Source organism: Phoenix dactylifera, chromosome 8 (assembly GCF_051530095.1).
Source record: "Phoenix dactylifera cultivar Ajwa chromosome 8, Ajwa_hap1_PhDact_Kaust_v1.1, whole genome shotgun sequence".
NCBI lineage: Eukaryota > Viridiplantae > Streptophyta > Magnoliopsida > Arecales > Arecaceae > Phoenix > Phoenix dactylifera.
The window spans coordinates 33,310,697-33,333,241 of NC_143197.1; the positions used below are offsets into that span (position 1 = coordinate 33,310,697).

At 43.5% G+C, this 22,545-nt stretch overlaps 2 protein-coding genes and 1 non-coding gene across 8 annotated transcripts; 2 read left to right on the plus strand and 1 right to left on the minus strand.

Annotated features, from left to right (window-relative positions):
- Positions 1-776: 776 nt before the first annotated feature.
- On the minus strand, positions 777-848 carry TRNAD-GUC (transfer RNA aspartic acid (anticodon GUC)). The gene has a single exon. It is a non-coding gene; the product is annotated as a tRNA-Asp (tRNA).
- Positions 849-2,532: 1,684 nt separating this feature from the next.
- On the plus strand, positions 2,533-8,495 carry LOC103704053 (uncharacterized). 6 transcript variants are annotated; one of them, XR_016396327.1, is made up of 3 exons: positions 2,565-3,673; positions 4,900-4,946; positions 7,180-8,495. XR_016396327.1 is itself a non-coding variant. In XM_008787190.6 (2 exons), the coding sequence occupies exon 1, from the start codon at positions 2,681-2,683 to the stop codon at positions 3,668-3,670; it is 990 nt and encodes a 329-aa protein (XP_008785412.1). In that variant the 5' UTR covers positions 2,533-2,680; the 3' UTR covers positions 3,671-3,673; positions 6,366-6,827. The 6 variants fall into 6 exon arrangements, 2 of the variants coding, with proteins under 2 accessions (XP_008785412.1, XP_088559898.1); XR_003385032.4 differs by lacking the exon at positions 7,180-8,495 and adding an exon at positions 6,366-6,827; XR_005511277.3 differs by lacking the exons at positions 4,900-4,946; positions 7,180-8,495 and adding exons at positions 5,908-6,002; positions 6,366-6,827.
- Positions 8,496-16,237: 7,742 nt separating this feature from the next.
- On the plus strand, positions 16,238-18,037 carry LOC103704052 (putative acetyltransferase At3g50280). The gene has a single exon (XM_008787188.6). It carries the CDS (start codon positions 16,313-16,315, stop codon positions 17,867-17,869), a length of 1,557 nt encoding a protein of 518 aa, XP_008785410.4. The 5' UTR covers positions 16,238-16,312; the 3' UTR covers positions 17,870-18,037.
- Positions 18,038-22,545: the final 4,508 nt, after the last annotated feature.

Consider the following 22,545-nt stretch of genomic DNA (forward strand, 5'->3'; position numbering starts at 1 on the left):
AGTAATTTACGCATCAAAAATGGCCAACTTGATTTTATACTGCTGCACTTGTTTGCCGGGAGGCAACCCCCGGGCCCACCCACCCCAATACTTGCTTATCATGTCCGATTCTCCAACAGCATGATTTGGGTGGCAAGGCTGGTCGTTAGTTCTCATGATTTTTGAGCTTAAATCCCCTCCAAGCAACTTTTGGAGGCAAAACACCGAAAATTGTCAACTTAACGTGTATGGATTCGGTATCCTATCCCCTCCAAACCCCATGTCTCTCCTCTAAACGTCCATTCTCGTCCCTCCTTATAAGATAAGAAACCACTGATCTCCATCGATCTAAGATTGTCGCCAAACAGTACACTTCATCTTTCCTTCCCAATTTCCCCACAGTGATAGATAATGGCAAATGATCGAGTTATACTCAAATATCCCCTGAAATTTACTTCGGCAGAGTATGTATCTTGTGAGCACGAACCCGTGCCGCACCCGACATACAAAAAATGCTGTTTTCTAGAATACGGAAGGCTAATAAAGGCATTTGTGCGACAGGAAATTTGATCACGATCCATAAATTAGAAACACTTGGAAAACCAGGCTCTTCTTAATTCCCCTCCTCCTCCTCGTCGTTTGCCCCATGCATAGCGTGGAGATACTCGAGGCCGGGAAGGAGAGGAAAGGAGATATCTCTGGGTTGTGGGAGGAGGGGGAAGGAAGGAAAAGACCGGCGTAATCCATACGCAAAGAAAGGGGAGAATAAGAAAATAAAGAAACAAAAGGTCGATCAGCGCCGTTGCCGGGGATCGAACCCGGGTCGCCCGCGTGACAGGCGGGAATACTCACCACTATACTACAACGACTTCGACACGACAGCAATTTCCCTCAAATCTTTCAAATCAGATGGTAGATTATACATTCCTCATCGCATCCGCTCGAACATCATGCAACATTCATCCTCGGCCTGAACATGTAGTATACAATTGATGCGCTCTTTTGCTGCATTAAATTAAAAATTATTGCACGGTACATATGTAGTATACGATACTGCTACGTCCAAAGATTCTAGACGCATGCACCAACTATTCTTCTCGGCTCGATAGCCTGCTTTGCCCCTTGCTGCATTGCCATGCAGCCACTCTCTTACCTGAGACGTTTGTGAAACGTGGGGTTCCAATTCATCAATCGTAGGGGATGATTAAGCAAATAACTTGGAGAAGATCTCTTATCTAAGTTCGTCAATGAACCTGGAATCTATTTTTTCAAAGTACATATTTTCTCAGGTTATTTTCTAATTTGTGAATGCAGCTAACGTCACTGTGTGACCGCCGTGTTGATGCAGAAGAGAGTAGATTTCAATGCCTCGTAGCAATACAGGTATGGTGGCTTTCAGGCATTCCTCTCTCGATTATATCTTCTGATTCTCCTTTGGATATTTGTGAAGGAGCGCACATTGTAGAGGCTTGAACAGAATTTAAGGAATTTGTGCATCTTATATAGCTTATCAAATCCGGTTGGCTAGAAGTAGTCCGATGATAGATTCCAATGTTGAATTTTTCATAGAGATGGGCTTCCATTAATTATGAACTGATTTTAATTTGATTTGTTGTGCAATACGGGCTAAGTTGTTGTCAAGATGAATGTTTAAGAAGTCAATAATTAATTTGTGATCATATGGTTATCATGGGCTCTATTGTCTTATTGTTTTCCACTCTACTCTTTTATATATATATATATATATATATATATATATATATAAATCCTAAAAAGCTAAGACATCAAGGTCTCTATATCCCTAGGAAATACTTATCCCACTAAAGAGACGAGCATAAAGAAGGAGATGGAGAGCAAGATCTACCCTACCTTTATACTTTCTTCTTCCACTGAGATAAGCAGGTTCCATGTACCTAGACTTTATAGTTGCAATATCCTTCATATGTTTGGGATATCTACTTATCTAGCCAATTTTCTAATAGAAATTAAGTAATGTAATTCAATCGGGTGTGTTAAATATACTATATAAGAAATACATTATATGCCTCAATACTCTTCTCTTAATTATAATTGTACCTAGGTAAGTGGGTCCCATGGATGACATAGAAGAGGCGCAAGCCAGTAGAGTGCACGTATCTAGACTCGTAGCTGCAGTATCCTATGTTTACGATATCTAGCTAAGTTTCTAATAGAAATTAAGTTATGTAATTCAATTCTCGGGTTATTGAGCATTTAATTACCACTTATGCTCCAGCAAACAATATTTATTTTTTCCTTTATAAAATTTGTTCGAGTTATTAAGTATTTGTCGGGAAGATGCCAAACTATTGATTAATTCACTTTTGGTATTTTCAATTAATTTTTCTTCCCCACCGCCCTTTATTGAAAGAAATATTTGGGGATGTGTGCTTGAGTCATGAAAATTATTGTCAAATCCTTTTGCGATTAGATACCTTGATTTATTGGCAGTAGTAAAGCGGCATGTAAAAGGAGGGAGGGAGAAAAAAAAATTAATAAAAGGTTCCAATCCGTTGTACCGTCAAAAGTTAGAAATACAAGGACGACATCGCCGATATATCATATTAAACTCCAATCCTCTGCGTGGTTTGCTATTTCGTGTCCCTCGCTCAGCCCATACTCCACACCGACCTTCCTCTTCGGCGCTCGATAGCATCCTCGGCGCTCGATAGCATCTTCGGCCATGGCCTCTCCGCGGCCTCCTCAGGGGAAGCCCCTCGACCTGGAGATCACAGTGGTCTCTGCGAAGCACCTCAAAAACGTGAACTGGCATCACGGCGACCTCAAGCCCTACGCCGTCGCTTACCTCGATCCCGACCGACGCGCCGCCACCAAGCCCGACGACGCCGGCAACACCCGCCCCGTCTGGAACGAGCGCCTCTCCCTCCCCCTCCCGCCCTCCCTCCTCGACCCCCCGCTCTTCCTCACCTTCGACATCTTCCACTCCAAACCCTCCGAGACCCCCAAGCCCCTCGTCGGCACCGCCCGCTGCTCCGTCAAGGACCTCCTCGGCCCCGACGCGTTCGCCGCCGCCGCCTCATCCGGCGTCGCCCTCGACGGCTCCCCCGTCCCCATCAAAACCCTAGAGCTCCGCCGTCCCTCCGGGCGCCCCCAGGGCAAGATCCGGATCAAGGTCGCGATCCGGGAGCGCCCCTGCCCGCCGCCGGGGCCCGCCTACCAATTCGCCCCTCCCTCCGGCTATTACTACTCCACCGCTCCTCCCCCTTCGGCCCGGGACTACCGCGCCTATTCCCCACCACCTCCACCCGTCCCTCCTTACAGCCACCCCATGCCATCCCAGCCGTCGCCGTACCCTTACGGGAACTACTCCGATCCCTACTCTGGGTACTATTCCTCCACTGCCGGGTATTACTCCGCCCCTCCAGCCCCGGCCCCGGCCCCGGCCCCGGCCCGGCCGTACTACGATCGGGCATCTGTGTACGGTGGCCCGTCGGCGCCTGTGGACTACTCGTCCGGCCCTTCTTCTTACGAACAGAAGACTAAGGGGGCCAGATTGGGAATGGGGACCGGCCTGGCAGTTGGGGCGGTGGCCGGGGCACTGGGAGGGCTGGCGTTGGACGAAGGGCTCAAGTATGAGGAGAAGATTGCGGAGAGGGTGGAGAGCGATCTTGCCGCGAGGGATGATTACAGCGACTATCGGGCGGACTACTGAACAGTGCGTGCTTTCTTTCCCTCTTCTTACCCTTTAATGATGATTAGGGTTTGGTCGTGGAGGAGTTAGGATGAATAAATAGACGACGCCAGTTTGGTTGTATGGGTTTGATTTCTCTATCTCATATGTATATAATCTTAGCCTTTGCTGTTTGTGATCGATGTTAGTGATCGTCAGAGGAAGATTTACGCACTTAAGTTGATGTAAGTTTCATATGCTTCATGACATGGGTGATCCAACATTATATTTGTTTTGAAATCTATCTAAAGTTCTTAATGCTTTTTTCTATCAGTTCTGGTGTTAATAAACTGGTTAGCACTTATTCTTTTTTCCTTTGTTTTTATTTGATTGTAAGGCCTTAAAAGTAGATAAACAGATCAAACTTCGATGTTCTTTGCTTATCCGTTTTATATATTAATCTAACTCATTCCTTATCCATTTTGACCTTTACTATGGATTTGTTATTTCTATTCTGATTTACATCATAAACTCGGAGAAATAGATGATAGGCATCAGAAAGTTAATCTACCTAAAATGAAGAAAGAAATTTGAGCATTAGTCCTACTAGAATTATTCAAGGGATATACTCGAGAGTATGAGCAACATTAAGAGTAGTTATTATGAGACAGGTGAATTTCCACTTTTGAGGACTTTACACCAAGCTCAACAGCAAGCAAATGTCTGCACTAGTCATAGAAGAATTGATGAATTAACTTTTTATTATAACAATTTATTGTACAAGAAAGGGGGCATAGATGAAAGAGATATCTAATACAATAAACAATTTGTGGATGAAACAATTTGACTGAAACAATTCGTAGAAGAAATAGTGTTTAATGGTTCCAAAGATTACAGAATAAAGAGGACAGGCCAAGGGAAAAAGTTTTTGACAAAACTGATCCATTTTGGCCATGATTGAACCAAAACTGGGTTTATTCTTGTGTTTCAAAAAAATTGGTCAGTTTCAATTAAACTCAATTAGTTTTGATCTTTCAGTCAATTACAGTCGACATTAATCGTAACTGATTATGAATGATATAATTATCGATAATTAATCTTTTCAGTGTCACTTTAGGATTGTTTCTTTAGCTTTCAAGTATATTTGTGGTACATGGTATTGATTCTAGGTTGTTGTTTGTCAATTTTTTGTGTTAGAAGTGGTTTCAACTTAGTTAATAGCATTGTTTGTAATAAATTCCTCATCTATGTAATTACTCCTATTTTTTCAGGGCTTCTGAAGGCTCGTGGTTTATCTTATAATCTTATAATGATAGATGTATGCACTCCCACACCTTGAAAAATAATGTTTAAAACTTCTTTACATTTACCCTTTTCTATTTTCCCTTATTATTTCGCTATATTTGCAAGTTGTTTTTTTATTTTTTTTGAAGTTACATTTTTTGCATTGTAGTAATTCTTTTATTGCAATAATTTAGGTCAGGACCAAGCAAACTGAAGCAAAATGGTTGAAAGGGTAGAAACTTGCTAATTGAAACCAAGTCTTTGGACCACAGCTGCTAGGAGTTTGGTTGTCTTACCCTAAGATTGTTGATTTCCACATGTATGTAGGCAGTTAGGAGCTTGCATGATTAAATGAAGGAGATGGTCCTCTTCAATGGAACAATCTATATAATGGTTAGCATTCTTTGTAGGTCAAAATGTACCCTTGATGAGTGAAGCTTAACGGTACAGGTCGAAAATTTATTGGATTGTGACGAGGAAATGGATTGTGAATAAACTTGTTTGTCGTGCCAAAGAAGTTTTAAGTTTTAGGTTTACTTGGAAGCGGATGAGACTGTGCTTTGAGTATAGCCATGTGAAACTTATATGGAACTCCTGAAGATAAGTTGCTAAGGTTATTTCTTGACCATTTTTCTTTTGAAAAGGATGGTGCCGCTTCTTTTTCTTTTTCTTTTTCATTTTTGGTTTTTAGAGAGTAAATAATCTGGGTTGCACACAAACTCTTGTGCACACTTCAAGTAGGGACTGTAGAAGAGGAAGAAACTTGCAAATTGTATTATAGTTTCTTTGGTGGGTGGATCATTTTGTTGGAAAATCGGCTTTTCAAGGCAATATTGCTTCACTGGCTTTTTGTAGTTATTCTTGTTGATGGTTGTGGTGGTGGCAGTAGACCTTCGCTCCTCCACTTCTGTCCCTTTATATCCCTGTGCCATAGAATTCTCTTTGAAGTTTTATTTCTTTGTTTGCTGCCCTACAATGTTCAGTTGGTTGTGCAGAGGCAGGTTGTCCTGAAATTTACTTGCCATAAGGTTTCTGGATTTATATGAAGGCAAGATGCCAATAAGGCGACCGTTATATCAGCCTTCAGCAGGTCAATCCATGTTATTATTGACATATTTTGACATTAGTTGCTGATTCATAAGTGCACATACTAGATGAAGCCTTGAAGATGGATTTCCATGTATAAGAGGTTAACATAACGGTTTTGACAAAGCGGTGACTATGGATAAACCTTATAGGTCTTGCTAGATATTTTAAAAGTTTATTTATTTTGGATCAGATTTAGTCATAATATGTATATTTTTTATCGACAAACACTTATATGAAGCTTTTCAAAATTTAGTGACAAGTTGATAAGATAATTTCTTTATTTTTTTTTCTAAATCATACTGCTTATCTTATTGGAGGTAGGAATATGCATGTGAACTCAAGTTATTTTTCATCTTGGGCACAGATTGAAGGAAGGAAGTGCACATGCAAAGCTGAGTATAGTTTCCATAGCAAAAGGTAAAGCAGCTCAAATATTGGCAGATTATCATATCTGACATTCTCTGCGGACTAGGTAGTGCACCTACTCAATAAAAAGTTTGCAGGAAAAGACCAACTAGTTGTAGGTAGTGCATGCTCATTTATGACACAGAGAATCACGGACAAACCCTATGGGTCTTGCATAGAAGTGAAAATTTTGAATCTTACTTGAATGGAAGGTAACAGTGGACCAATGTTTTATTGTATTTTCCCATTAGTGCTTCTAAAGAAAGTTGTTAGCATTATTAACTCTTTTTATGAAGAATAATTTTGCTTGATTTTTGTTGATTAGAGGGATATATTGGTGTGGCACTCCAACTTTTGCAATTCATGTTCGGTTGGACTAAAGAAGGGAAATGGATATGCCAATCTAATTTTGTTTCAAAAAGAAGTCCATTCTGCCCAGATCATGGGTTGATTACTCATAGTACATTCAAACTATTCTGAGTCTTGCTGCCACTAAAAGAACCCTTCCTGCTGATGCTAAGAGTTCTAGCTAATGAGATCATCAGTTGAAGCCGTTAACCTAATCTCATCAAATAGCTTATATAATAGATGTAAGTTGAGATCAAAATGGTATCTTATGTTATATAAGAATCATGTTTTAATGTAACAGCTCGTCACAGACCGTGTAGAGGTTCTTAGAGTTATGACTGCCATCTTTAAGATGGTCGCATGTTATCTTTGGCTAATTAGAAAGTTCAGAGTACTTCTTAAGCGGTTAGTCAATTTGATTGCAGGTAAGTGATAAATATCAAGTATGACTAAATCTTGTGCTTTTGAGGATATGGTATTATCTGGAGCAGCAGCTTGACTATTGCTATTCATAGTTATGAGGAAGAATTCATGAGCAGGTTTCTTATAGACTAATTCTACTTTTGAATTCATTTCCATGTTTTTTTTTTGTTTTTTGTTTTTTTGGTGGAGCTGGATTGGTCTGCAGCTCTTATATGGATACCTCCACATCAGAAAACAAAATGTCCCTGAAGTGAACGGGAAGGGCTCTCTCATTTGTTGTTTTCTGAGTGGTTAATCAATTAGGACTAATTCGCCGCCTAGTGCCCTAAGATCATCGAATCGCCCTTTAGGATAACATATATCAGTGGCTCCCATGCAAACTTTAGTGTCATATAAATGACGTCTCCCTGCGGTGACAGGCAGGAGCTCAGGCCTATGATGTATGATGATAAATTCTGTTCCGTCTCTTGCACCTCTATCTTTCACACTGCCGACGAACTTGATTTTGAGGTTGCTAGGGTGCTGGGGCTCTCAGACGATGAAGACCATCCGAGAGGACGCAATAATTTCTTCAAAAGAGTCCAAGGATCCCTAGCCGTCAAACACTCTCTCACGGAGATAACGTTTAATTCCTCGGCTGCCCGCACTGTCGCTTTCAGAGACGCTGACTCTGGGCGGCTGACTTCTGTTCTTGAGCACCCGGCCGTTGCTTTGCCACCCACACATGGTATGCAATATATGCCATGGTAACCCCCTGCTCCTTGCCAGCGACTCTGCGGCCGCTCTCCCTTGGAAGTACCAAGAAGGCATCCACTACTGCATTGAAAGATGTCTGCTAGCCTCCGCACCTGCCTCGCCTTTGGGCATTAGAAAAGTACATGGGCCACGGTTTCAACTGTTCCTGGGCCGCAATCACAGTCCGGTGGAATATATATTCAACTCTCCAGTAGGCAGAATACCACGGCATGAGATCCTGTTCCAGCCACTTTCCAAAGCCATTCTAGGATGGACACGTACCTTCCACACCCAAACGATGCCCTGCTGCGGCACCCAAACGTACCTTCCACACCCACTTTCCGATACAGCTTGTACAAATCACTACTGGTCCTAGCTTTGAAGTTGATTGACAACCCTTAGATCAACCTGTCCAGTGTATTGGTGTCCGGTACAGCTGTGGAGAACGCCTCTCGGCTGAAGGGTCATCAACAGCACGAAGGGCTATTTCAGTATTCCATCTCTCTCTCTCTGGGAAGTAGGAGGCTGCTGACCTTCAAGTGTATTAACATCTCATGGTTTATGGTGGGAGGCCAGTGGGACAAGGGAACGGAGGACAACTATGGATCATGCAACACATGAGTCGATCTACCACCTCCAACCACCCATCTGACGTCAGACATGCTGTCAAAGCCTGGGTACACAAGGCCTTTCTGATTGCTACGGGGGGCAGATGGATTGGAGCATGCTGCCCAATTGTCATATTTGGACCTCATAAGAGAGAGCACCACAGATTATCGGGTTCTAGTGAGAATTTAGTTACATATCGAGCCATTAGATCTTCTCCTTATTTCCAATGATTGAATCCCCATGCCACTTTCCTTTAGAGGCGGACATACCTTGCCTCGGGCCTCGGCACAACAAATGCATCCTCTTCGCGTCACTTGTGGTCCCCCACGAGAGCTTACGGTTTCTTTTGGAATAATAGTGTTAGCCGTGAGACAGCACAAATTTGATTAATGTAACTCTGCCCATCTATATATAAGGACTTTGATTTCCATCCTTGCAGCTTGTCACTGATAATCTGCTCCAACAGCATGCATGCATGCAGCCTTGGTCAAATATCTTCTTCCTGACAAAGGAATGCCAAGTCCAGATACCACTTTATTCTGAGATGCCCAAAGTTTACCTAATGGAAGCGACGTCCTGCCTAATGGAGACTTGTGCCCGATAATCTTGTTTCAAACAGCACGCAATGTCTGGGGCGTCAATCTAAAGGAGCCTTCTGAAGGCGGATATAAAGTAGGGTTTTCCGGGGCCCTTACGATTCCACAGCAAGATTTTCATCGTTCTTTGAATGGGTTGATATGGTGTCACCACCAGTTTGGTGCTCCATAACCTCGATCTCCTGTTGCCGGGGATCCTCCCCCGCACTCCCATTGCCTGAGTGTGCCGCGTTCACCCTCAGGCAGCCAATGGCTTCTTTAATTAATTAGGTGCGCGACCCTCTCATGCCTCTTGAGTCGATGCCCTCCCATCTATCATAGCTTGCTGGCTCTGATTCACTTGATTCATATCAGTAGGGGAATCCGAAGCTTCCAATCTCTTCGCACCTAGCTATCGACCAGGGATTTCTAGCGGGCAACAGGTCTCGCGCGTCAGCCTGGGTCCCTTTAGTCTCGGCTGCAGGAGGGGTCCGATCCCAGCCAATACTCGAGCGCCCAGAAGGGCTGGGCGCTCGAGCATTGGCTGGGGAGCTCTCATCCCCTCCATCTTCTGTTTCTGATGCCGCCACTGCACCCTAATCACCCCCATGCGCGAGCTTGTCTTTGGGGTCACGGCGTTCACCAGACCTGGGCCTTGCTTGCCCCCCTCGGTTGGTGCTGGAGCCGAGGAGAGGTGCGACCCCTAATTTGGCCTTTGTGCATGGGGACCTAGGTGGCCACCGGACTCCAGGCGAGCACGGGCTTCTAGCCCAATTCATCTGGGCTGACGTGGACCTTGTTCTCTCATTTTGGACCTCCACCATTTTAGCATCCATTATGCTCGGGCCTGCACTTCGGCCCAACTGATCCACATTGCAGACCAGGCCCAGCTCTAGAAGCCTCTCGAGCATGGTGAGTACTCAGAGCATGGCAGCCTAGGCCCTAGGGTATATATCTCGCCTTTCTGACAAGCGGTGAAGTACGGTCTCTTCCTTCGGACTTTTCTCATAGAAGACTCAGAGGTGAATAAATATTTGGACGGATCTTGATGATATCCCAGTGATACCGAGAGGGTCTAGCTTACTCTCATTCACTCAACACTATGGAGACCGCTTTTTGGGCCTAAATTTTCATCTCAAATGTCTATTTCTACATGATATCTGCTTCCTCTCCTTTTTGGTTTTTGTTTTACTTGCCCTTGGGAACCGAATTATGTGATTAATTTGGTATATTCATATTCATTCATCCTAAGGTTGGTGTTTTTTCTCGATATTTTTTCCTCTCTATCCGAGATCCACTCTTTCCATGTTCCAATATGAAAGCCGTCATACGTTCATCTAGTCCTTTAGGATCCCAAAATCACCCATTTTTTCTGATCAAACGTTGGTTAGCGTCCACCAGGACTCGCAGCAGATATTGCCATCATTTCCAAGTAGGGCACTACAGGCTGAACCATCCACAAGAAAGAAAAAGTTGAGGCAAGTGATCACAAGTGCTATAAGCAATAGCAGTTTTGGCATCTAAAGTATAGCACTTGGGGGTTTCTTTAAACTTATATGCTCTCAAAAATCACCTTTAGTACCCACATTACCTATTATTCCAACATTCCTTGAACGAATTTATGGGATTAATGAATTGACTGCAAAATAGATCTATGACCCTACCATGCATTGGTGCTGTCATGCATGATATGATCATGACATTGTCTCCCACCTCTCTTGCTTGCCAAAGAGCTGCTGACACATCCAAAGGGCACTTCGTTCTCCTTTTCAAAATCGAGTGGTTTCGACCATTTGGAATTCTTTATCCAAAACGAAGAAGCACAATAGTTTGTGGATAACGATGATTTTTCTGTCACAAGAGCGGATGGTCGGAATAAAATTAATTGAATCCTTTTGACATGACATGCTCTGTAGTGGATGATAGATCAACAATGTGAAATGGGGCTTGCATGGATGACAGTTTCCTAGCTAGGTGGAGGCTGAGATAATGATCGCATATGTATTGCAGTAGATGCATGTATATGTAACTCTCCTATGGTTAGTGGTCTCCTCCTCCTTATGGGACGGAATCATTGAACCCATGATGCACTGACTGCTGGAGAAGGTCCATGCAATGGATTGGGTCGCAATTCGTCTCAAGAGAACCATATCTAGTTGGTGGTGATATTGCCATGCATGCGTGAGTGGTGGGCCCTGGTCCTGCCCCCCTTCTAATAAATCGGCACCTTTTTGCTAGGTTTGTCTCACACTAGTCGTTGCACATTTTGCATTTCTTGTTGGACTCTTTGGCTGGGACTTTCATGTCCAAGTAGGGAGAACCGGACACGATTTGTATGTGCTCTGAATGTTGGTTTGGTCTCATTTTCTGTTGTGCCCGAATAGCATCTGTGGCAGTGCGGCATAAGGCCACCTTTCTGTGAATACGTAGTCCCTCTAAGCAAAAGTTGGGATTTGAATGTTGGTTTTAAGGCAGTTTAATTCTAATAAAAAATGTTGTACCTTGCTTGACATCCGGAGGAGTACGAGCAGGTTCTTTTTTTGGGTGGCTAGGTATATGTACCACCAAGCAAACAATATGGCTGGGTGGTCTCGTTTGTGGCGGAGTACCATGAGGAAGTTTTTTGGACCCACACTCTAGCTGTTCCTACTGTTTTGAGCGATATTTTATTTTCTGATTTTATTGGATATATTGGCATATATAATCCGTCTGCCTTAACAAAAACAAAAAAAACGTTGTATCTAGTTTCGAGCATAAAGTGAATGTCTTGAATTGCTTTCGCTAATAGATGAAAGTAACTTGGATGAATCGGGCAATTTTTTGAGTTTCTGAAGTTTTATTCTTCTTGTGGATTGTTATTGATCTTTATTAAACCATCAGAATATTCTATTCCTATTTGTCCAGTCTAATATTTATTATTTTGTTGGTCTTGTAGTTTGACTCAACCTCAGCTATGTGCATATGTAAGTTTTTGAAGTTATGCTCTTCGTGTGTTGCTGTTGATCTTTACTAAATCATCTGAACATTCTATTCCTATTTGTCCAGTCTAATATATGATAAGTCGGTCCTGTGGCTTCATGTAACCTCAGCTATGCGTGTGTGTGTGTGTGTGTCTGGGTGTTCGTGATTTGATGTGCAACAGTGTCAGACTGTCTATAATAATTTCATTACTATAGCAGCATCAAAATTATTGGTCATTTTATAGAATCATTTGGGAGGTGATGGAATAAAAATAAAAATATAAACAGTGATCTAAGAGAGAGATAAGTTTTTATGTCGGGTGATGGCTGAAACATGGAGGGTAGTTTGAGTATGGTGGAGTGAATGTCCGAGTTTCAGCAATTGAGGTTTGACTGAGCGGAAAGAGGTGCGTGCGCGAACAAATATAAAAGTTCTGAATGATTAGAGAACATGACGAAAGATCCATCTGCCGAAGCTTTCTGAAGAGGTGAATGGAATGTTTCATATCGACAGCAGAGATGCTTGAGAAATAATTAGAGCCGAGCTCCATAATTGAGACGAGACTATCATGAATCATTGTTCAATGTGTTTGCGCGCATGTATGTGTTACTTTCATTCTGTGCATTTTCGGTAAGATCTGCAGTCTGGTACGTGATCTTTTCACCAGTGCAGAAAGCAGCTAGGAATTCTCTCTCATTTTTCTTTTGTTTTTGTTTTTTAACGCCCGTTCTAAGAGAAGTCATAGCTATATATTTCTTCCTCCGGCGGAGAGATTTTCACAGAACTTTCTCGATCCAGCTCTAAAACAGCACATGACATGGCGTATGATAGAACGTTAGCATGGTTATGATTCTCTAGAGACCTTGTCCTGATCGATCATTGTTTGGGACAAAATCGTTATCTGCGTCCGTGTTCCACGCGGTTAACTGTGGATAAGGACATGCACGTACGATAATGGTAGGCAAACATGGTTGTCGCCATGAAGAAGTCCTCGGCATGTCGCTTTTTCCCTACATGCATGGCCTGACTTGTGTGGATGAATGTGATGGTTTCGTGGCACACGAGCTTGTTTCACGTGCTACATTAATTGATCGACCGGGCTGTAAATATTGCTAGCTAGACAGGAGATGAATGGAATAATCATGTAGATATTGCCGTTTGCTTCGTCACCGTCTCACCAGTACTTGGGCCACCTTCGGGGGTCTGTAAATGAGGGCCGGTGGGTGTCGGACCCAGGGGAAAGAAGAGTGCTCAAATACAGACCCATCTTTTGTTAAATATTAATACTGGCGAGGCGAGTACAGGACCCCCGTTGACCTTCTATCCAGATTTTTGGATTTCTTTGCCGTTAGTCGTGATTGTATGCATTAACGAAAGAAAACAAACAAAAAAAATGGCCGGAGAGAATCCTTCCGAACCCTGATCGACCGTAGCGGTGCAGCCGACCGATGATGGACTCAGGCATTTAAGGAAGTTCCTTTTTTTCCATGCAAGCGTCCAGCCATTCCCTTCCTCCACGTACCCTTTGTTCGATGATAGTACATACTAATAACGCTGTATATTCATGAGGAAGAACAAGGGAAATACGGTACACAGGGGGAATAGTACTGGAATCAAGATAAATTGAGACAATGTTGATTGCTTCCTATCCGCGCTAGTTTCCAACAATTTGTTAGCACGCCGTCTTGAATATCTGGGCTTACGTACTGGCGTGCGGTTAATTTATGAATCACGACAGTCTTGTTATAACTAAAGGACATGCTTGGAATCGGACGGGTGAGCACGAAAGTATCGAGCTTTAACCAAAAAAAAAAAAAAAAAATCGTGGCCGGCCGGCAGCTGATAATATATAAGCTGGATGCCTGCGAGCATGTCAGAGTCCGATGGGCCTCATTGTTGATGCTCCAGTACGAAGCACCACACATAATGGGAACAGCTGACGGAGCAGGCGCACTTGTCTCGTCTTCACCGCACTGAATCCCAATCCATCCTCCAAAGCCTTTCGTATCATGCTGGTGCCAATTGAATTGTCTACAAAACCGAACTCTCGTTAGGTGTTGGTATTCTAGACGACGCTTTCATTTTAATTTATCCAATGTTAAATAAGTTCTAAGTATTTTAAATATATATATATACACACACACACAATTAAGGCTGGTGGAAGCTTGCCCGTTGATGCAGTGGGTTCACAAGATTTCAGAAGTAGTTGTTGTTGTTAGAGATGTACAGTACGTCCTTACACGATGGCCAGGAGAACTATGCAAACATATGTAGCCATCACAACTAGATGATCCTTCGACCTGATCCTAGGAGGTAGGTTGGTCTCTTACTGAACATATCTGCAAACAGTTGTTAATTTTGCGCTTCCTCGATCGGCACCCTGTAACAATCCTGTAAACTCATTGGCTTCTCTGCGATTCTGTACACTATTTTAATTAACAAACGGAGGGTAGCAACCTGCTACCTCCTATTTCCATAGAAAACAAAAAAAAAATTGCGTGCGGATTTGGGCGGTTTATCTGTTTGTCATGCGAAACATCACCGGCCAACGGAGCAGAAGAGAACAAAGTACGCGACGTGATCACTTACCTCTCATTCTGTATTGCTGGAGCCTGGATGATGGTCGACGCCGGTGCAGAGAGAGGGACTGGAATTGCCTGAATACAGACCGCCTTTATTTCTTAATGTCCCCGTTGACCTTCTTGCAGCGTAGGTTTGAGATTCTTATTCTATCATTTTTCTTTAGGATCAGATGCATGAACGAAGGAACTCGATGAATACCGGTTCCTTGGCCGGCTGACCAATGATGGTCTGGATATTATATTAATGATTTAGGATGCATGCCTATCTCAATCTTCTTTCAGAAAACTTTTTGAATAGGGTGACCATCCAAAAATCAAGGATGATATAGGTAGAGATAATCGGACCACCGCAATTGGTTGCACCACGTACGGTAATTCCACGTGGCGATAATCCAAAATTACCTCCACCCCCTCGAATCACCGCCCAACACAGCGATGGGATACTTGTCCTTGAGATCGAAAATCTAAGATCGTCCCAAAGCAGTAATCTTGAGCTGAAAGTTGAGAACAAAAATATCTCTTAGTCCCGCTGAAAAAATTAATATATCAATATACTATTAATATATTATGTCAATATTATATATATTATATTACATTAATATTATAAATATTATGTTTATGATATATAATATATTATTAATCCTATTATTATTTTATTATTATTCACCGATATTTTTAATTATAGTAGAAATATATTGTTGTATTTTATATTATATAATAAAAGTATTTAATATATATATTACTTCTATTTGCCTTATTAATTTTCTTAATCAAAATAATCATTAGTATTAAAAATAAAATATTATGAATATAATAAAATATTAATTCTATAATAAGAATTAATATTTATTATAATATATTTTAAATGATTAATTGAATATATTTTTATGCAATATATGAGGGGTAGTTCTGATATTATAAAGTGAATGATCTTGAATTCCTATAGAATACTCATGGATACTTGAGAATCTTTCATCGTTGGAACATAACAAACCTAATATGGTGATCTTAAATCATCGGAGATCAGATTACCTTGGTATAAGAATCACCTCGGTAATTCTATTTGGGTCACCAACGTCATCTTTGGGAAATACTGCAATACTAGTGGTTCCTTAATGCAAAATGGAAGAAAAATATATGGTGGAAGTGCGGGACTTGAACTAGGGCTATATTTGGACTCGGCTAGTTTAAGAAGCAAGCCCAGCTCAAACAAATTCTAAACCTTGCAAATTGGCCTAGCTTGCACAACTGTTATTAAGCTCAACTCAAGCTTGATCAATCCTTATATATAGTGGGGCAATTTTCACTCTAATTGAAAATAAATATGTAGAGTTAGACTATGTCTGGATGTTGGTTAATAAGAGGGTGTAAACGCTGTGCAACACCGGCCTAGACATGAAATTAATAGCGGTCAAGCAAGGGAGCATGTATGAAGTTCTCCAATTAAATGCTTGCAGATATCCTCATCCCTTCTATCCTATTCCCAGGATGGAGAAATATCCCACTGACATGAGAATAGTATCGCTGGCTCCACATGCATGAACCCGACCTCCTCTCCTCGCCTATAAAGACCCTCTCAACATCCGAACGAGCTCCTTCAAAGCGGAGCGGAACAAGTGGCAGCTACTCTTCCCTGCAAAGAGACAGCAGCAGAAGAGGGGAAAGGCAAGAAGATGGAGATGGCTCTATGTCTTTCCTCCTCCCTCAATCACCCTGCTGCTGCTGCTGCTGCTGCTATCACCATTCTCCCCCCCTCCCCCGATCCTTCTTCTCCTCCTCCTCCTGCTGCTACTGCTGTCACCATGTACCCTCCCAATTCCTCCTCCACCTTCTTGTCTTCTGCTGCTGCTGTCACAGTTGTATCCAAATGCACCGTATATCCTGACAGCAAGTCCACTCTCGGAGACCTCAAGCTCTCCGTTTCCGACCTCCCCATGCTCTCCTGCCACTACATCCAGAAGGGCCTCTTCTTCTCCCAACCCCCCATCCCGTTCGCTCCTCTCCTCGCCCTCCTCAAGTCCTCTCTTTCCCGCGCCCTCTCCCTCCTCCCCGCCCTCGCCGGCCGCCTCTCCACCCTCCCCGACGGCCGGATCGTCATCTCCTGCAACGACGCCGGCGCCGAATTCTCCCACGCCGTCGCCCCCTCCCTCACCCTCCCCCTCCTCCTTCCCCCCTCATCCGACGTGCCGCTGCCGGTCAAGTCCTTGTTCCCCTTCGACGGCGCCGTCAGCTACCAGGGCCACCTCCGGCCCCTCGCCGCCTTCCAGGTCACCGAGCTCGGCGATGGCGCCATCTTCATCGGGTGCGTCGTCAACCATGCCATCGTCGACGGCACCTCCTTCTGGAACTTCTTCAATGTCTGGGCCGAGCTCTGCCGCGGCGGCTCCCCCAAGTCGCCGGACTTCCGCCGGAACTTCTTCGGCGACTCTACCTCGGTGCTCCGGTTCGCGGACGGCGACGGCCCGGAGGTGACGTTCCCGGTGAATGCTCCGCTACGGGAGCGCGTCTTCCACTTCAGCCGGGAAGCCGTCCGAGATCTCAAATCGAGGGCCAACCGCCAGGCCCAAAGGGTTTCGACAGGTGGCGGTCCGATCGCCGAGATATACGGGAAGCAGATCCACGACCGGAAGAAGGCGGGGATGGAGGAGGAGATCTCGTCCTTCCAATCGCTGTGCGCCCAGCTGTGGCGGTCGGTGACGCGGGCGCGGAAGCACCTCCCACCGGAGGCGACGACGACGTTCCGGATGGCGGTGAACTGCCGGCACAGGGTTCGGCCGCGGGTCGACCCGCTGTACTTCGGGAACGCGATCCAGAGCATCCCGACGACGGCGGCGGTGGGGGAGGTGACCGCGAGCGAGCTGGGTTGGACGGCGCGGCTGCTGCACCGGAACGTGGCGGCGTACGGCGACGAGGCGGTGCGGCGGGTGGTGGCGGACTGGGAGGCCGCGCCGCGGTGCTTCCCGCTGGGGAACCCGGACGGGGCCGGCATCACGATGGGGAGCTCGAACCGGTTCCCCATGTACGAGGGGAACGACTTCGGGTGGGGGCTGCCCCTGGCGGTGCGGAGCGGGCGGGCGAACAAGTTCAACGGCAAGATTTCGGCGTTCCCGGGGAGGGAGGGAGGAGGGAGCGTGGACCTGGAGGTCTGCCTCGCCCCCGACACCATGGCGGCGCTCCTCCAAGACGACGAGTTCATGCAATACGTCTCCGAAGGCCACCCTGCACTCTAATGGTTGGGTGCTCAAGGTATAGAAAGAGGGTAGAGCAAAGCAAACACGCATGCTGGAACTCGGAATCCATCCCGGAGAGGACCGCGAATCCTGCTGCTTTTCAGTTGTTTAGTTAATAAGTTGTGTCCTTCTCCCCTCCAATAATAATATTAAAATTTAAAACAAAAATGGAAACGATTTGTGCGCTGCCGTTTGGATTTTGCAGCCGCCTCCCATTTAGGATAAAGATGATTGCCCTGGTGGGTGGTAGACTTTGCTGAAATGTTTGGTTGATGACAATGCACCTAGTGGCATATGCATAATGACAATTCTGTATTGTATTGGTTTTTCGACTAGGATTTGCTTCCATCTAATGTAATAAAACCAACCTTATGCACCAAAAGCATGAAATGTCCTTTTGTGTGCAATTTATCATGTTGTTATATGTTCGGTAACTTCGGTTATCTATTTCTTGGCCGAGTGTTTCGTCTGCAAAATCCTTGACTAGAACGTTCAACTAAAAAATGCATGGACTTCTATTGTTGGTGGAAAAATGGACCACCCCACATGCAATTATAGCACCCAAATCCGTCAGCAAGATCGAGCTCATCCAAGTGATCGGGCTCTTCCGCTCGGGCTCTTCCGCTTTCGAGCTCATCCAAGTGCTCGGGCTCTTCCGCTCTCGAGCTCATCCAAGTGATCGAGCTCTTCCGCTCTCGAGCTCATCAAGTGATCGGGCTCTTCCAAGTGATCGAGCTCATAGGCCGAGCCGAGCACAGCAGGCCGAGCACAGAAGGCTGCCGAGCACAGAAGGCCGAGACCAGAGAGCCGAGACCAGAGAGCCGAGACCAGAAGGCCGAGACCAGAGAGCGCCGACCAGAAAGGCAACCCCGCCGAGCCCATGCCTTGGCCAAATATCCAATCTCCGCCTAACCCTCCAAAGGATCTGACAACTAAATATATGACTCCACTTCAATCTGCCACCATCCCCAAGTCATTAAGGCACAAGATCTCCGCAGGCATTCGGCACACCCTATCATTAATGCATGAGACCCCCTCAGGCCTCCGATGCACTCAGTCATTAAAGGAACACGGCTCAAGATGATCTCCGGATCACTGAACCATCAAAGCGTACGGCTCTTTCTGACCACCGGTTCACTCAGCAATCAATGCACTTGTCATCTACGGACCCCAGGCCCACCACGGCCGGCGGTTCAACTACCCCAACGGGTCCGATCAATCGTGACAGCTCCCTGACAGTGACGGTAACCCATTAATTCGCCAGGTCACATCACAGGTAACCCTGTCACTCTCCCTATAAAAAGGAGGCCTCTTCCTCCCAAGGGGATTTTTTCGGACTTCTACATACAATCCCTCTCTCTTCTTCAAAGTTAAGCCCCCCTCTGACTTAAGCATCGGAGGGCCGGCGCCGGAAAAGCCCGGCCACCGGCTTTTTGCAGGACTCTCCAGGAGGACGCCAGCCGTCGGCGCACCGCCACCCACCGTCCCGGCAGCGGAGGCTCCTCCCCCTTCTCGGTTCGCGGCGGCCCCCGGGTCCGGAATTTCCAGCAACATCTATAGATAGAGCTGGATTAGCCCAAATTCTCTCCATCACAGATTGAATTCGGTCTTTGGACGGCTTCCTTAATAGAAGTTTCTATTGGCTGCATCGGAGGAGGATGATTTGATCGGATCGGAAAAAAGAAATAATGTTCTCAATTCGTTCAATATGAATCTCTTGAAAAAATTTTAAAAATATGGAAATATTATTTGGTGAAAGTAGGATTTAGATCCTTTTTTCTTTCATTGATGACTAATTGATGGATAAAAATTGAGGTACATAGTCTCTATTTAGAATAGTAGCAAGGTGTGCATGTGCACAATTCAGGCCGGAATTTTCTTATAGTTCGAATAGAACAAGCTTTTTAAAAATAAATATGACTAGAAAAAATAAATACAAAAAAATTAAAATCTTACTGAAGATAGATCTTATATCCTATATTAACTTTGCCTAATTTTTTCTGGATTGGAAGATATGCCTGTTCATTTATTTTTTTTTTTGGAAGAAAATTTTTGGTTTGACCAGACCATTTCGAAGCCTAAATCATTAAATTTTAGCCCATTTTAATCTTTTAGGAATTGATGTTGTATTGTAGATCTCGAAAAATTATCTATTTTTTTTTTAAAAAAAAAGAGTATCGTGTGATCGAATTATAGCTTTTAAAAGTTTGCGGTGTGATTTGGCTCTATGATGATGTAGCAGTTCTTGCTTCTAGATTCTATCTAACCCTACTCATATATTGAGTATGGTTATCCTCCTGTATCACCCATCTACCTAGAGCCTAATCTAAACCCTGTATGTTATACGCCAAACTTGAGCAGACTCGTAGTCCTTTATTAGCCTCTGTTTATTGGGACCATGAGCCCTTTGATCGTTCGTGTCTCCACTAAACCTAGGCCCAGCTTGGTCAAGAAGGAATTGGGCTGAGCCAAAGCTCAGTATCAAAATGCACCTTGAGGATCTGAACCCAGTCCGAAGCTATCAGCCTAGGCCCGAGCCGATCAACGAACTAAGCATAATTAGCGCTTGCCAAGTCTACAGATGGAAAGGAATGGAGACGTGACTCCACAAATAATCTGAAGTGTCAGACACACCCTATATTATTATCAATAAGTACCTCCAAATAGCCCGAATCCCATCCGGCCCATGGATAGGTGGTTTATTCAACCGATCATCTGGGAGGAGAAGGGGGGAGGTGGGCCGTCACGTGAGATAGTTGTGGACCACACTAACGGACGCCACGTTACTTCTGTTCAACCATGCATCAAGATTCGATAACAAGATAAGATCCCCGAACTTGTCTTTCTTTGTTCCACTCCCCTTTTTTTATCCAGAAGCTGTCAATGTCAGAAGAACGTAGCAGTAATTCAAATTTTCAGAAAATAAACTACTATTCTAATAATTATGTTTTCCAACCATAATTAAAAGCTAATACTGCTTCCAGCAATTACATAAAGCTTGTTGGTGATCCGAAAATCTATTGAACACTAGATGCATGTGTTGCGCATGAAAGCCTTTTTGATTAGATTTGACCATATGATTTCAATAATTTCTTTTTTATAATCCCGAGGAACAGCAAACTCGATAGATAGTACTTTCGCCGCTATATAGAGAGATGAATAGGGTCCAGAAGCGGAATCCACCACATGGGGAAGATGAATTGCACGCCGAATTTATGAAAGCAATAACTTTGTCATATATATTTCTACTTTCTGTATAATTTTAATTTTTTTTATATTTATTTTTGCTAGTTATGTTTATTTTTGGAAAACTAGTCCTATTCAAACTAGAAGAAAAATTCAATCTAAATTGTGCAAAATGGATTTCACTACTATTATAAATGGAGCCTATGTACCTCAATTTTTGAATTATCAATTGATCATAATCAATAAAAAAAATTTAACCCTACTTTCACAAATGTTTTATCTTTCTCTAAATTTTAAATTTAGATATTTGAGTTGAGCATGTTGAGAGAATCTTTCTTCTTCCTGATCGAATTAAGTTGATGTGAGAACTTTGGTCCGCTACGTCTAAGGGGGCTTAGTATATATACTAGACATGGGATTAGTACAAACAGATGAGAGAAGGTTTATCTGTGCTTGAAGTACATCAAAGAATAAAAATGAGTGTGTCCGCTAGTTTTACCTCGATAGATAATAAGGTGAAGAGGCATCTCGCACAACTAGAGGTGAAGAATGCCCAACTTACCGAGATCATGTCTCGATTGACGATGCCTTCAATACAAACATTAGCAACTCTTGTAGCGAAGCTGTCTCCGACATCTAGAGATGAAGATCCACCATCTATAAAGAAAAGCACGACCGAAAATCATCTTCTAGCAAAGCCAAGTGGTTCGGCCATGAGGTGAGGAAGGAAGCATTTTCCCATCTTAGTTCTAATTTAGCAAAAGCTAAGTCCCCTAAACAAGACAAACTTTGATCCAGGAGAATCACGAGATTTACTATGGAGCATTTTTGTCACAGATATTGCTGAATAGAGTATAGAAGCAAGATTCACCACATCGAAAAGTCGAACCATGTGTTAAACTTCTAGAGGCCATAACTTTATCATATGATATCTGATTGAGATGATTTTTTTTAAAAAAATTAGGTAACCTTTTGAGATCTATGATGCAGAGCCAACTCTTTAGAGGGTTACAACAGGCCAAAATTCTATTGTTTGGTCTGACACAGGTTGGTCTAACTATTTTTTTTTTTTTCGAGAGAGAATTTGACTGGATGTATCTCCTAATCTAGGAAGAATTAGATGGAATAACCAAAGGCAAAGTTGATGTAGAAATTGAGATCTACTTATTGTACTATTTTATTTTTTTATATTTATATCTATTAGTCATATTTATTCTTGGAAAACTGGTCATATTCGAAAAAGAGGAATCCAATATGAATTATGCAAGATGGCCCTTGCTATAATTATAAATAGAGAATATGTGCCTCGATTTTTGAATCATCAATTGATCATGATCAATGAAATAAAGAGGATTTAAGCCCTATCCTCACTAATTTTTTACTTTTTTTTTTTGAGAAATTTGAGTTGAATGGATGGAAGAAATTTTTCTTTTTCTCTTATCGGATTATACTATAAAGTTGATGGTAACCTACGAATTGGTAAGCGATGC

Excerpts from the sequence above, each read along its gene's own strand:
- LOC103704053 (XM_008787190.6), top strand. The coding sequence starts at position 2,681 with ATGGCCTCTCCGCGGCCTCCTCAGGGGAAGCCCCTCGACCTGGAGATC.
- LOC103704052 (XM_008787188.6), top strand. The coding sequence starts at position 16,313 with ATGGAGATGGCTCTATGTCTTTCCTCCTCCCTCAATCACCCTGCTGCT.